Source organism: Musa acuminata, unplaced genomic scaffold (genome assembly GCF_036884655.1).
Source record: "Musa acuminata AAA Group cultivar baxijiao unplaced genomic scaffold, Cavendish_Baxijiao_AAA HiC_scaffold_1102, whole genome shotgun sequence".
In the NCBI taxonomy this organism is placed as follows: domain Eukaryota; kingdom Viridiplantae; phylum Streptophyta; class Magnoliopsida; order Zingiberales; family Musaceae; genus Musa; species Musa acuminata.
Genome location: NW_027021315.1, coordinates 39,558 through 55,000, shown reverse-complemented (window position 1 = coordinate 55,000; position 15,443 = coordinate 39,558). Strand labels below are relative to the sequence as shown.

The 15,443-nt window shown below is 36.7% G+C and overlaps 1 protein-coding gene across 1 annotated transcript; it reads left to right on the top strand.

The window, feature by feature from the left end:
• Positions 1–4,855: 4,855 nt before the first annotated feature.
• Positions 4,856–15,443, top strand: LOC103974495 (casein kinase 1-like protein HD16). Its single transcript, XM_065178008.1, is given in 17 exon segments — positions 4,856–5,450; positions 7,736–7,864; positions 7,948–8,021; positions 8,110–8,179; positions 8,268–8,323; positions 8,408–8,479; positions 8,623–8,717; positions 8,824–8,890; positions 9,002–9,131; positions 9,236–9,454; positions 9,552–9,682; positions 9,763–9,937; positions 10,063–10,153; positions 10,238–10,312; positions 10,315–10,394; positions 11,286–11,474; positions 11,553–15,443. Coding segments are annotated over 17 exon segments (1,800 nt in total). The 5' UTR covers positions 4,856–5,363; the 3' UTR covers positions 11,613–15,443.

The window sequence follows — 15,443 nt, the reverse complement described above, 5'->3', positions numbered from 1 at the left end:
AGATATCAATTTATAATATTTCAAATTAAGCTCTATATATCTTATCATAATGCAAACATTTCAAGTGTAAAATTATATATATTTATCATCAATTTATCATATATTTCTCTCCCTTTGTCATCAACAAAAAGGAGAATGATTCAACAATAAATTCACGTGTGGTAAAAATTCATGTCATAAAAAAATCATACCAATCATATTTGAAGCATTCGTGATATAGTATCATCCAAAAGTTTTTACATTAAATAAATAGCTTTTATTACTTGTACCTTTTTTTTTATCATCAAAGATTTGCATGAAAGAGGAAAGTAAGGAGGAAAAGCCATTGAAAACCAACTTTGAATGAAGTTAAAAATGATAAGAGATTTTCATTAAATCATGCTTCATTTTTCACAAGGATCAAAATATACCTATGAAATTAAATCCTTGCAAGTGTTCATCTCAAAATATTCTTCCTCCATCAAGAAGGAATTCATGTGAAAGAATCATTATATCAAATCTATTTCTCAATTAAAATTCACAAACAATAAATCCATGAGAGATACATTTGTCAATTAATTCCATCGATTAAAAATCATTAAGTGATAGAGTATGGATATGAAATAAATTTGATATGGCATAGACTCATGAAAATTCCATTCAAGAAATACATTAAGTCCGGAAGAAAAATATAACAAAATCATGCATTCGGACAATGTTTTGTCACATCTTTTTATCACTACTTACATGAGGCAAAAACATTAGTGCTTTATAGTGCTCAAGGATTGAGAATCCGATCTATAATTAAAACTTCTCAAATCACAATCATAAAAGTATAAAATACTCATCATCATTGAAACTTTTAGCATCAAGGCACAAAATTTTCAACATTAAAGTAAACATATTATTGAAGTACACAATCTTATCATCATGTAAAATTCGTATCATAAAATTTTCAGTATCGAATTTAAGTGAGTAATCAAAGAATCAAGAAAGTCCGAAAACAAATTCATGCATTCGTATAAATCAACATTCATAATTCTCTTCTAATAAAATCAAATTGTTCTTCATATAAAGATTTTATAAAAATATCAGCTAATTGATATTTAGTATCAATAAACTCTATGATTACATCATGATTAGTGACATGATCTCGTATAAAGTGATGTCTAATATCAATATGTTTTGTTCTGGAGTATTGAATCGGATTCTTTGTTAAACATATTATATTTGTGTTATCATATTTTATGGGGATATTTTTAAGATGGATCTTATAGTCCTCTAAAGTGTTTTTCATCCACACAACTTGTGCACAATATGCACTAGCTGCAATGTATTCAGCTTCGGTTGTAGATAGTGCAACCAAGTTTTATTTCTTAGATAACCAAGAAATAAGTGCATGTCTCAAAAATTGACATATTCCTGATGTGTTTTTTCTATCTAGTCTACATCCAGCAAAATCCGCATCAGCATAAGCAATTAGCTCAAAATTCTCGGATTTTGGATACCATAATCCTAGATTTGTGGTTCCTTTAAGATATCTAGGTATTCTTTTAACTGCTTTTGGTGTCCTCTTCTTGGCTTGGCGACATTTACTCTTGTAGTGTCCTGGCTTCTTGCATTCGTAGCAAATTAAATATCTTTCTTGGGTTCAAATTTATTTTTAGTGTCGTTTTTAAATTTATTTCTTTTAATAAATTTTTTGAATTTCTTTGTTAAAAGTGCCAAGTCATCATCAAAGTCCTCATCATTTGAGTTTTCTCTCAAGTGGTCTTCTTGTGTTCTTAGTACCATATTGGAAGGGTGTCCTCATGCTCTTCATGAGCTTTGCAAGTCATTTCATATATCATTAGCGACCCAATTAGTTCTTCAATAGGAAAGTTATTTAAATCTTTGGCCTCTTGAATGGCTGTGACTTTAGGGTCCAAACTCTTTGGAAGGGATCTTAAAATTTTATTAACGAGCTCAAAATCCGAAAAACTTTTACTAAGTCATTTTAGACCATTAACGACATCCGTAAAACGGGTGTACATGTCTCCAATGGTCTCACTCGGTTTTATTCGAAATAATTCATAAGAATGTACAAAAATGTTGATTTTTGACTCTTTCACTCTACTAGTGCCTTCGTGAGTGACTTCGAGTGTGTGCTTAATATCAAAAGTTGTTTCACAAATCGAAACTCGATTGAACTCGTTTTTATCGAGAGCACAAAATAAGACATTCATAGCCTTGACATTTAAAGCGAAAGTCTCCTTCTCCAATTCATTCCAATCGATCATTGGAAGAGAAGATTTTTGAAATTCATTTTCTACAATATTTCAAAGCTCAAAATCCATAGAAATTAGGAAGATTCTCATTCTAGTCTTCCAATACGTGTAATCCATCCCATTAACATGGGCGAACGTGTAATTGAGTGACCATCTTGGTTTTTGGCAAATGCCATCTCTCTTGGGTTTTAATCCAACTGAGAGTGAACCTCGCTCTGATACCAATTGTTAGGATTAATAGCACACTAAGAGGAGGTGGGGGGGGGGGTAAATTAGTGCAGCGAAAAATTTTATGATTTCAATAAACTTATTTCGATTAAAGCCGATTTAACAAGAATGGTTTCAACTCAATCCTTTTCAGAAGAACTTTGAACTTGAAACCTTTCGTGAAAGAGAAAGAAAAGACTAAGGTGATTTGCAGCAAAGTAAAGTACACAAATGAAAAGCGTCAGTTTTGTAAGGTCTTTATACGATTAAAGTCGATCTCGGAAAATGTTTACGTCAAAGCGTAAGTAGACATAGTTAAGGCACAGTAAAGAGGAGAGACAGTTCGCTATAAAGGAAAGTTACTAAAAGTAAATGCAAACCGAGTTTTTAGAGTGGTTCGTTGACGTGACCTACATTCACTATCGGCTTCCTCCTCCGATGAGGTCACCGGCGTCCACTAGAGGCCTTCCTTCAATAGGCGAGGCTAACCACCTTTTTACAGCTTTTCTCCTTTTACCGGGCTTAGGAGACAACTCTTATAAGTTTCACTCCTCTCTTGAATGATCTCAACACTTAGAAAGAAGGAGGAAAACTCTAGCTTTTACAACACTTTAAGGCCTCAAAAACTTAAGATAATGTTAAGTTTTTGTTGCCCTTTCATGCAGGAAAGAGTGGGGTCTTTATAGGCCCCAATGAGTTCAAAAATGGAGCCTAAAAGTGTCCATTCCTAGATTTCTGGGGTCCTAACGATACCACCGCCATTACTGGGCAGTACTATCGCCTATCATCGGGCATTGGGCGGTACTACCGCCTGACAGTGCTCGAAGACCGAGCTCTGGTGATACTATCGCCTGACAAGGGCGGTATCACCGCTGGCGGCAATAACTGCCGGTGGTACCACCTCCTGACAGGGGCGGTGCCACCGCCCAGAAATCTTGGGAGACTGAATCTCCCAAGCGGTACCACCGTCGGCCAAGATTTCAAGGACCGAATGGGATGTTCCATTCGACCCAATTTGGGTCTGTTAAGGGTCCAGTTGGCTCCTGTTTAAGTTAGTGGGATTACCTTCCAATCCTAACTTAATCTACACTATAACTATGATAATTAAGCCATCATTACTACAATTCATGTTCCGGTGCGTCAATTGCTTCTTTCGACGAGCTTCCGGCGTACTTCTAGCGAATATCCGACGAACTCTCGGTGATGCTCCGGTGGACTCCCGATAAGCTCCTGGACTTTGTAACGATCTTCTTGACGAGTTCTGATGAGCTTCTATGGTAAGCTCTTGGACTTCTCAGTTGGTTCCCGCAGAACTTCCGATGAATGTCCGGACTTCCGATGAACTCTCGAACTCCCAATATGATCTTGGTATTGACTCTAGCATAACACATGCTGCATGTTTTAATGCCATCGTAGTTAATCCTGTATACTTTTTTCAACATATAAATTAGATCAACAAATGACAATTGACTTCATCGTCAAAATCCGAGATTCAACGTTGACTAGCTAGGTATTTAATTTTACAGTCAAATGCATACAAACTTTAGAGAAAACAAATAAATCTGACTTCAATTAAATTAAGAAATACATTAAATGTAACTAAAAACAATCGAAGAAATGACCTCAAAAATACGCCTAAACATGCTATTTGGTTTGGTACAAGTATTCGTCAAGAAAAACACGTCAGTTGCAACCAGTTTTTGTCTACTTCTCACCGTGGAGAAAGAAAAAAAAAAACAAATTTAACACTGTAATAGGAATTGACATGTGGCTCCACCTCTGGACATTAGGTGGCTGATAACTTAATATCTCAATGATTCTCCCATGGTCAATAACTCACGTGTTCAACACACATTCGATACCTCATAATCATATAGTTAAATATTGGTGATATCATAGTAAGTCGGTCACTTTGTTATTATATACCAAATTTGATATGTCATGATATCACGATCGTAATTAAGCCAGCCTATGAGTACTATAAAACTATTCTGATGATTAGGATTAGAGTAATGATCATAAAAACCCATTGTAAAAAGGCTCCTGCATTCACTAAACACCGAAAAAATAATATAAGAATTTATTTTGAATAATCTGAATTTTAAATTTAAAAATCGAAAAGATATTTATTGGGGAATGATTTTTTTAGATATTAATGTTGTCATCATTAACGCTACAAATTTCATATATCAATTTTTTTTTCTTTTGTAAGGAGTAAATGATTTCAATATTTTATTATCAACCGATCATAATCTTTATCGGCCAAAAGTAACTGATTACTTTCCTACAGAAAAACTGTCCGTTTGCCATCCCGAAATGGGCAATCTCCGGTTTGGGTCGGGTTAACCTGTCACGGGCAAATTTCCATTCAATCCGAGACAGTAACCCGATATTTTATTCCCGTTCCGGCAAAAATACCCACCACCTGTGTGTGCTCAGCGAGTAGCTCCACTTTCCCCCGCGTCGAAACCCCCCTGCTTCCGATTCTCCTCCGACACGACGCCCGATCCCATATCCTTTCCCTCGAATCATCGATCCAACGCAGACTCCAAGCGCGATAGGGCGCTCCTTCCGTCGTCGCTCCAGGCTGTTAGGGCTCGTACTCTTCTTCCTCTTCGAGCTACGGTTGAATTGGTCCAAGATATATAGGGTTTGGGGTCGGGTCGATGAAGGATTCCGGAGCTGTGCAGCGGAGTGTGCAGGGGCCGGGCGCAGGCGAATCCGGTGGTCCAGGCTGAGCGGCCGAGCACCAGGCGGAGTCGGGCGGCGAGGAACCAGCAGCCGGTGGGCCAGAACCCGCCGGCGACGAGGTCCCCCGAGCGGAGGGAGGAGATTGGTTTAGTAGAGGACTGCGGCGAGGTTAGAGGTTTGGGTGGGGAGGAGAAACTGGAAGAGGTCGGGGAGAGGAAGATGAATGACTACGATCGTGGGGCGACGAGCCCAGATAAGCTCCCTGGTGGGGAGGACGAGACGAGCACGGCCCCTCTCCCAGAAAAGGTGAGACATTTGCTTCTTTTGCGCCGGTGGTTATGAGGTTTTGCTGGTTTTCTGTCGATTAGTCTGGTGACATTCAAGTTATGTGGTTTTGGTTTCGTTTCTTACTTTTGAATCAGTTTATATTGAAAGAGTGCAACTGTTTTGATCAAGTTTGCCCATAGTTTTATAAAAAATAATCTCCGTTGCGTTCGCTTCTTTAGATTTGGCACTAAGCAGATGAGATTTTGGTTTTCTTTTCTTGCTTTTCAATCAGTTTATGTTGAAAGAAAACAACTAATCTGATTAATTTCACCGACATTTTTATGAAAAACAATCTCCATTGCGTTAGCTTCTTTAGATTTGGTACTAAGCAGATGAGATTTTTGTCTTTCTTTTGTTGATTTTCAATCAGTTTATGTTGAAAGAGAGCAACTAATCTGATCAAGTTTACTGATAATTTTGCGAAACATAATCTCCATTGCGTTAACTTCTTTAGATTTGGTACTAAGCAGATGAGATTTTGGCTATTTAGAAAGTTTTTTCTGTGTTCACTGAGCGCTGATCATAGATTTTTTTCCATGGATTTTTGTAATTTATCTGTGCATCGGATGGTTTTATTTATTCATGCAACCACTCTCTTTATTGGCACTACTGAGATTTGAAATTGCCCTGTCAGGTTCAGAAAAAAAGTTGGAAATACTTGTATGGGACAGCTATCTGTACAAGCATACCATTTCTAGATTTTTCATCTGTGCATAAAGCTAGGTAATAATGGGACATTGTACAAAATTAGTCTGGGATTATTTAGGAAGAAACTAACACTGTGGTTATATGAGTAGGGTTGGAGAAAATAAGTAAAAGCAAAATACTGTTCTATGAAGTAAGATACTTTGGATAGTTAATTGTTATGCTGTGCAGCCCTGACTATTTGCTAATCAGTATCAACTTGTCATATAAGTCATGGCTATGATATTGGTAAATGTATAAATTATTGAACTCCATGCATGTCATCATCTAATTGTCAGTAGTGAGATGTGTCATTTATCATATTCCATGTTGAATTTAGCTTAACATGTGGATGAAAAATTGCAATGGATTCAATTACTTACATATTGCATGATTCGGGTCACACGATATATGCTATTTCACTATGTCCTGTAATTCATATTGTGATATTCTGAACTAAACTTGCAGCAAACTGCAGTTACTGGCCTTTAGGCTAACATGTCCGTGGTATATATTTGATAAGAAGTTGATCAGAATTTTTTGTTATGTAAATTTATTTTGTAAATAAATCAGAAAATTGTTTAAGATCTTCTCTCCTGAGGTTAATCTGGAGTTCAACATTTATATTCTGTTTCTCTTCTTTCTTGTCAGGAACTACCTCTACTTTCAAGGGTTAAATGAATCCACATAAAGAGCATGTGCCATTTTGTTTTCCTTTCTTTTGAGGTACTCATTTTTCATTGCTGTGACGTGTATTCAGTAGTTTGTGGCCAATAAATTCAGTCTTCAGATGTGTCAGGCAAGTGTTAGGTAGCATTCAAAACAGAAAAAAAAAAATCTTAATATGAGTAATATGAAAGATCCTGCACCTTGATGCAGTTAATGAGTTGCTGAATTCTTGTTGATTGCATTTTCTGATTCTTCCTGATCTTGGAGAACTCATGTTTTAACAGATGGGTTTCTTCGGATATTTCTGAGATGTCTGTGGGGGGTGGGGGGAAATCATGCTAGCTCATTGACAAATTGAATGAAAAATGAGTTGCTCAGGTTTAATGCAATTTTAAGTTTTCTTGCTGCCACTGTGCTAGGAACATCATTTACAAAAGCAAAAAAAAGAAGAAGCAAGAGACACTTTGTACTTTGTATAGACGATACGTTCTTGTGTTTGATGGGCGAAAACTGATTTATAGTAGTTATATTATCATAATAGAAGCAACTTATATTTAATTCCAATCAAAAGCTGTATCATGAAATCTTTCTTAGTTACATTGTTATCCTAATTTGTAGTGTTAGTTATCGTCAGGCCCCACAATGATGGGATTACGTACTGGGCTACCTTCTCTTATTTTTATCGTAAGTGCAATATATGTCATCTAATTGTACTTTTGGTTTTACAGTTTAGAGTAAATTATCACTAGCATTTCATATGAAGTCAGCAATGTCGCATGAGACAATATTTTTTTATGAGGGAATTACCTTTTTATTGCAGTAACAGAGCTATTTTGCATCATTTCTTGTTTCTGCTACAGTTTACTCCAACAGTTTGTATATTTATAGAGATTGACTTATCTTTCCTACAGGTTCAAGTCAGCAATTCACCAGTATACAAAGTTGAAAGGAAGCTAGGCAAAGGAGGATTTGGGCAAGTTTATGTTGGTCGCCATATTTCACCTACCAATGCAAATGATACGACTACTGGTTCTAATGCCGTAAAGTGTGGAAATTTTTTACAATCACAATTAATGATCTTTAATAAGTATTCTTAACATAATATGCAATGACTTAATGACAGGTAGCATTAAAGTTTGAACATAGGAACAGTAAGGGATGTAATTATGGTCCACCTTATGAATGGCAGGTTTACAAGTAAGTTTCAGACTTTCAGTGATGAACTTTTCTAGAGGAAATCACATTTTTTAACTCTGTGACCAATATTATCTTTTATTTTTTGTAGCACTCTTGGTGGTATACATGGGATGCCACGAGTCCATTACAAGGGCCGCCAAGGGGACTATTATGTTATGGTACATGAGAATTTTTGTGGCTATCCTTACTTTAAGTTGTTCTAGTAGTTTGAGATGTTTGCATAATTACATAACATAAAATTTGCAGATTATGGATATGCTGGGACCTAGTCTATGGGATGTCTGGAATAACAACTCACATACGTAAGTTCTGAATTAAATTTTTGTTGGTAGGATAATTTTCTGAAAATTCATAACATGATAACTTCTATCTCCTGATTTATGCAGAATGTCCGTGGAAATGGTTGCATGTATTGCCATTGAAGCACTCTCCATATTGGAGAAGATGCATTCAAAAGGGTGGGTAGAAATATATTGGTTGCTTTCCAATTTATTTAGTCTATTTATGTGTTGGAAAATCATTAATCGTATAGTTACTATGAGCATTGTGCTATCCCACTCTATGTCATCTTTTGACAATTATTTGCTATTGTTGACATCAGTTATGTGCATGGGGATGTGAAACCTGAGAATTTCTTGCTTGGGCCTCCTGGAACTTCTGAAGAGAAGAAACTCTTTCTTGTTGATCTTGAGTTAGGTAATTTTAAGACGCATTTGGCTCATGAATGGATTATTCTCATTGTGTTCCAGTAAATTTTATCACATAGTACATCTTATTAAATTCTTAGCATGTTATCTGACAGCAACTAAGTGGAAAGACAGTTCGACAAGTCTGCATATTGAATATGATCAACGGCCAGATGTTTTCAGGTACACTGCCGATTACTTATCAACAAAACTATTAAAGAAGGCTCATGTATGGCACATTATATAACTGATTTTCTCCCAGTAAAGTTATTATGTTTTGGTTGTTTATGGCAGGGGGACAGTGCGCTATGCTAGTGTTCATGCTCACCTTGGGAGGACGGCAAGCCGGAGAGATGATATAGAATCCCTTGCTTATACTCTAGTCTTTCTACTCCGCGGTTGTCTACCTTGGCAAGGGTATCAGGTATAGTCACTTGGAGTTGTAATTGACTCTGTGCCTTGTTGGTTGAAGAAGTCGCTTAGACTTTCATTTTCTTGTCTCATACCTTGTTTTTGTTCTACTGGTAGGGAGAAAACAAAGGTTTCCACGTCTGCAAGAAGAAGATGGCTACATCTTCAGAGGCTCTTTGTTGCTTTTGCCCGCTACCGTTCAAACAATTTGTTGAGTATGTGGTGAATTTGAAATTTGATGAAGAACCTAACTATGCAAAGTGCATCTCTCTTTTTGATGGCATAGTAGGTCCTAGTCCAGATATTAGGCCAATCAACACTGATGGAGCTCAAAAGGTATGCCATCTGTTTGTCTTCTTTGATAGATGCAGTTATTCTTCCAAATTATAATATTAATCTAAAAGTGTTTGCATGTTGTAAGCTTCTATATCAGGTGGGTCAAAAGAGAGGCCGTCTAATGATGGATGAAGAGGATGATGAGCAATCAAAAAAGAAGATTCGGATGGGAATGCCTGCTACACAGTGGATCAGTGTTTATAATGCATGAAGACCCATGAAGCAAAGGTTCTTGTTCTCTAAAATACATATTTCTTTGATAACATTATCAGATAGGAGGAATTGCTTATCTCTGTAAGATGTTGTAGGTACCACTACAATGTTGCTGATGTGAGACTTGCACAACATATTGAGAAAGGAAATGAAGACGGTTTATTCATCAGTTGTGTAGCATCTTGTTCAAATCTTTGGGCCCTGATTATGGATGCAGGCACTGGGTTTACCGCTCAGGTTTATGAACTATCTGCAAATTTTCTCCATAAAGTGAGTACATATGTGTTGATCACTCTGCATCTTTTCTAACTACGATCCTCCAATATTTGATGTAGACATTGAAGTCAATAATTTATAGAATATTGATACCTCTGTACCTTTTTTTTTGTTTGAAGGAATGGATAATGGAACAATGGGAGAAAGATTATTATATTTCTGCACTAGCAGGTGCAAATAATGGTAGCTCCTTGGTCATAATGTCCAAAGGTAACCTTCTTAGTGTGTATTATGTTCACTTTGGACTTCAAACTTATTTTAACTGGTGATCTGTCTATGTTGATTAAATTGCAGGTACACCATATTCACAACAATCTTACAAAGTTAGCGAATCATTTCCTTTCAAGTGGATAAACAAAAAATGGCGGGAAGGTTTTATGTCACTGCAATGGCAACAGCTGGAATTAGATGGGCTGTTGTCATGTCTCGTAATGCGGGCTTCTCAGATTAGGTCATTTTTATTTTCCTTTTACTTGTAAATATAAGGGGGAATGAGAGCCACATAATAGGAAAGTAAAGGAGAACTTTCCTATAGAGTCATTTTCGTTTACCTTTTGTCGTAGCTAATGAATTGTATCGTGCAAGGTTTTTAGTTTCGTACCGCATCAGTGTATCGAGCTTTGCTCAGAATGGTACGGTACGGGGTACCAAGCGGTATGCCTTAAAAAAAAAATAAAATCAATTTTGGCCTCATCGTCGTCGCCTTGATTACGACTTTTGACGTCAAGGAGGTGGGGAGAAGAAAGACGGCATCGGAAGGTTCTTCGTGCGGCGACAGTGCACGAAGGAGACCGTTCGGAGATGAAGAAGGCCGGGGTCTTCACTGCCTTCCTCGCGGCCGCCTCTTCTGTTGCTCTCGCTATCGCAGTGCCACCTCCCTCGATCCCCACGCCTCTAGCTCCTCCTCCAAAGAGGTATGACTCTCCTCGTCATTACCTCTTAGATTGGGATTGTCGAGGGAGGGCAGCGTCGGATCAGGATCAAGAAAGGGTGTGGAAGACAAGTTCGCGTCGAGGTTTGACGGACTCAAGTTCATCGAGACGTTGGTGACGGCGTATCGGTGACTCCGCGGTCCTCTTTCTCGATGCTTTTCTGCTTCTCCCTTTTCTTCGAATGCTCTCTTCTTCCTCGCCTCATCTCGCCACAGCCAAATACCTGATACCGCTCGGTAGCGGGCGGTCTGCGTGCTGGTCAGCTGGCGGACCAGTACGTATTACTCAGTATGGGCAGCACGAAATGGTACTAAAAACCCCGGTATCGAGTAATTAGTTGTTACATACTCCAATCACATAATTTTGGATACAAAAGGCATTCAGCTTAATGTATTGTTCTCCTTATTTAGGTTGTTGAAATTGACTTCCTTTACCCTTGCGAAGGCATTCATCGAAGATGGGATAATGGTTATCGTATAACTGCAACTGCTGCAACATGGGACCAAGCTGCCTTTGTACTTAGTGTTCCTCGAAGAAAACCAGTAGATGAAACACAAGAGACACTTAGAACATCTGCTTTTCCTAGTCAGCATGTGAAGGTGGGTGCCCTTTTTTGTGTCTAAAGATCACTTGCATTATTTTTTTTGCTAATTAATGTTTGTATAATTTGCTTTTAGGAGAAGTGGGCCAAAAATCTTTATATTGCATCTGTTTGTTATGGTCGCACAGTTTCATGAAGTTGTCTATCTTCTGTTGGAATACTCAGGACTTTGCTCAGAGAACAGCTATATCACATTGTTTTCCTGAGGCTATGATGCTGTTAGGCATACGCTAAGGCACCTTTTATCTCTGGTATTGGTGACAGCTAACACATTGGTGCCACATCAATGTCACATTATGAAGTTGCCCTTGCTGAGCTATCAAAATAGATTTGATGGTGGGCATTAGTTATTTTAAGCTTGTATAGTTGATAAATGTTCTCTTGGTGAGTACTTTTAGCTTTACTAGAAAGTTAACCATCTACTAAACGTGACCATTTACTATAAGATTTTGTGCTTCTTTTGGTTTGCTTTCTTAGTGTTTATTATTTTTGGTTGGCTATATATATTTTTGAATTGGGTATATGAAATAAGATACTCTCATGTCAACATAGACTGTTCTTAGAAGTGTTATCAAAGACATCCTAAAATTTGGTTTTTCTCTAAAGTCGTGTATCAGAGATCAAATGACATGTACTATAGTTCAAATTTGAAAATCTTGACATGCTTATCTGGAAATTTCATGGTTTTCATTTTCTTACGATAGCTTCTTTTTCTGTACAAGTTCTTTGGTGCCCTAATATGAGTGAGTGATGGTTTATCAACTGTTGCTTGTCTATCTTATATGGTTACAAATGTGCATCACATGTTGGAGTCAATTCGCATGTTTTCCATTCAGTGGGACAAATTTTAATATGCGGGATATAGTTTCAACTTTCAAGTGATTAGATGTAACTTGGAGGAGTTGCAGGCTGAAGTATCTGCTTTCCGTTTTGCCGGTTCTAGATTACAACTTTTTGAACCCCTAAGGTCCAGCTGTGATATCCAAAGCAATTTGTTCTTTCATTTGGTGTGATTAGTATCTTCAGTCTTCAATGTTGAGTGCATTATAAATTAGTTTATCAGTATCCAAAATCATGTACAAGCTGCAGGTCTTTTGAGGTTATGAATATTGGTTTTTGTGGTTAACTTATGCAGGAGTTTCAGAGTTAATATGCTGTGAAACAGTTATTGCTTATCCTGATATTTATATCTTTACTTGAAGCATGCATTAGTACCATGTTACCATTGTTTTTCTGGATACTATTAGGAGATTATTGTTACCAACATATTTGAATTTTGGACATTCTTGTAAATGAAAAATTAGGGTCAGCTGTTGAAGATTTAGATGCATACAGCAAGGCTTTTTTGAACGATATGATTTTCTAACTTGTTAAATTATTCCTACATGTTACCTTTGTCTTGTCAAAATTTAATTGCTGAACTTTTGCATATTTTTGTATGCTTGTTGTTATGACATTCGTTTGGTTGTATTTCTTTTGCTCTTAGCCGAATACTTAAGTTGGCGGCTGAAAAGACAGCATATGTAATTGTATAACTTTGTCATTGAAATCATTTTCTGATTATTATTTTGAGTTCCTCATGTACTAGCGTAATGTCTCATTTTCCTCTCTAATGAATTGATTGAATATTCACCATCACTCATGCTTTTCTTTTTCCTGCATTTATGGCTTGTTTTGAACAAGTTGGATTCCAGAAAATGGAACTTCTAATTTTCATGTTGGAATTATATGTGAGCAGATAGTTAAGCTGGAAAAATAGTGATATGTGGCATCTAAATGCTAATCCTGTCTTATGCAGTCTCAGTTGGATGGAATTCATTTACTTAAGGCGTATTATAGCTTTATGCCTAAAATGTTCCCTTTTTTGATAGAATAGCTTATTCTCCACCTTTTTCTTTTAACAGCACATGATTCTCCTCGTGGCATAGAACCTGAATCAAGAGTTGTCAGAAAATCAAGTCAGATTTGACCGAGGCACTTGGGACATGTTGGGGTGGCTGACCCTACCCAAGTTGGCCCGAATGAGTCAGCAGTTCTTGTTGCACAAAACTGGCCTGTGTGTGTGTGTATATATATATATATATATATATATATATATATATATATATATATATATATATATATATATATATATGTTTGGTCAAACAATTGAGGTCTAGTTGACAGGCTAAGACAAGTAGTTCTGCTTTATTTTTAGAATTAAGATTTGGTTGTCTGGTACACTACCAGCAAGGAAGCATGTGACTGACCTGAACTTGATGCAACATGCCAACTGGACACAATTTCAGTTTTTTAATGGTCCCAAAAGGGTTAGAGTAGCCGTCACAAGTTATTGTTGCCTTTCACTGATAGATCTTATTTATGACCAACATTGGTATCTCAAAATGATGACACTGGTTGAAAGCAACATTGGTACAAGACAAAATTGAAAAAGAATGATTCTATTCCTAAACAGTTGTATGGGTGAACATTTGCTCCATTCATGGAGCAAATGAATTAAGGACACGTGATAAAAGCCATTTATAGTTTATCTTTATCCTGGAGGTATAGATACTAAGAAAACCATCATCCAAGCTTTGAATCTTTTTGTTTTGTAGGTACACTATGACGTGAAGGACTGAAAAAAAAGTGTAACTTGGATATCATGGTAAATCTGTATTTTTAGTGTATTGCCTTCAAGAATATAGAGTTAGTAATGTCTCAATCCTCAAACACACACTAAAATGCAGTAATTATTGAGGATGTACTCAATGCATGCACAGTTTTATTTAGAGAGAGAATTTTTATGAAACAAATCCTGGTCTCCAAAAGAGCAACCTTACTATTGTTCCAAGTCTGTCCTCAAATGCAGCAATTGTTCCCAGATATAGAAGGTCTGATTTCACTTCATCTTTGGAATGTGAGCGAAAGCTGAACATCTAAGTGTGACAAATTGAGATTTTCTGAACTAAGTTGTCTATTCTTGTGCCATGTAAGGCTCCTAGATTCCTCTGATTAGACTGATTCCTATGAGTTATTAGACTGTGTTTGAATGCTTTTAAAGTAGGATGGGGTATAACTAGAAGTTAATCACTATGGTCATGTTCTTGTAGGCTACCACGAGTTTTTTCCCCTCCTCTTCTGGAGATGTTCATCAGTTAGCTATTCAATGGTTTTTGTATTATTGCAAGCTATTGGGATATGTCTACACTTAATTCAACACAAAATATACTGTAGAAGAAACAGCACAAAAAAGTTGTCTTTTCTTCTTTGCTCTTATACAACAGTTTTTTTAGGCTGCATTTTCTGTATGTTTGGACTATATAGTCTTCTCAGTCAAGGATGATGAGAATCCTTTATATGATTTTCTAACTTGTCATATGACTTCAGATATTTGGTTGTGCAACTCAATATGTAACGGGCATTCAAATTCTCTCTTTTCTTTACTCTTGCATCTGTTCTTGATTCTGCATTATCAATCTTTCTCCATTTATCCAACAACTTGGTGTTTTTTTGCTCTTTTCAATGTAGCATAAGTTGCTTCATCATCCATTAAAGAATTCGAGGGCTTCATCTCAACAGCTCTGAAAATCTGATAAGTGGGCGCCTAAAGTTGTTTGCAAAGATACTTGAGTTTTTTTTTTTGGTTAATCTTCCTAAAATCATTTTGTTCTACTATGATGTTGTACAGATGACTGTTGACATAGTAAACTTAATTGTAAGGATGCTGATACTGTTTCCAGGATCTGTTTTGGAATCAAATCAGGATATAGATTCATGGTTCAGCACAAAGGATTTGGTGCCAGGTATGACTAGTCTGTTGCTACTTCTGAACATTTCTTGAACTTTTAATTGAGGACGAAGTTTCATGTATTGGTATCCATGAATTCCACCCATAATTTCTGACTTTATTGTCTGGTGCTTCTAATGTTCATCTGTTTGGAATATTTCATAACGAATTAGTTAAACTTCGCCTGAGTTTACATTC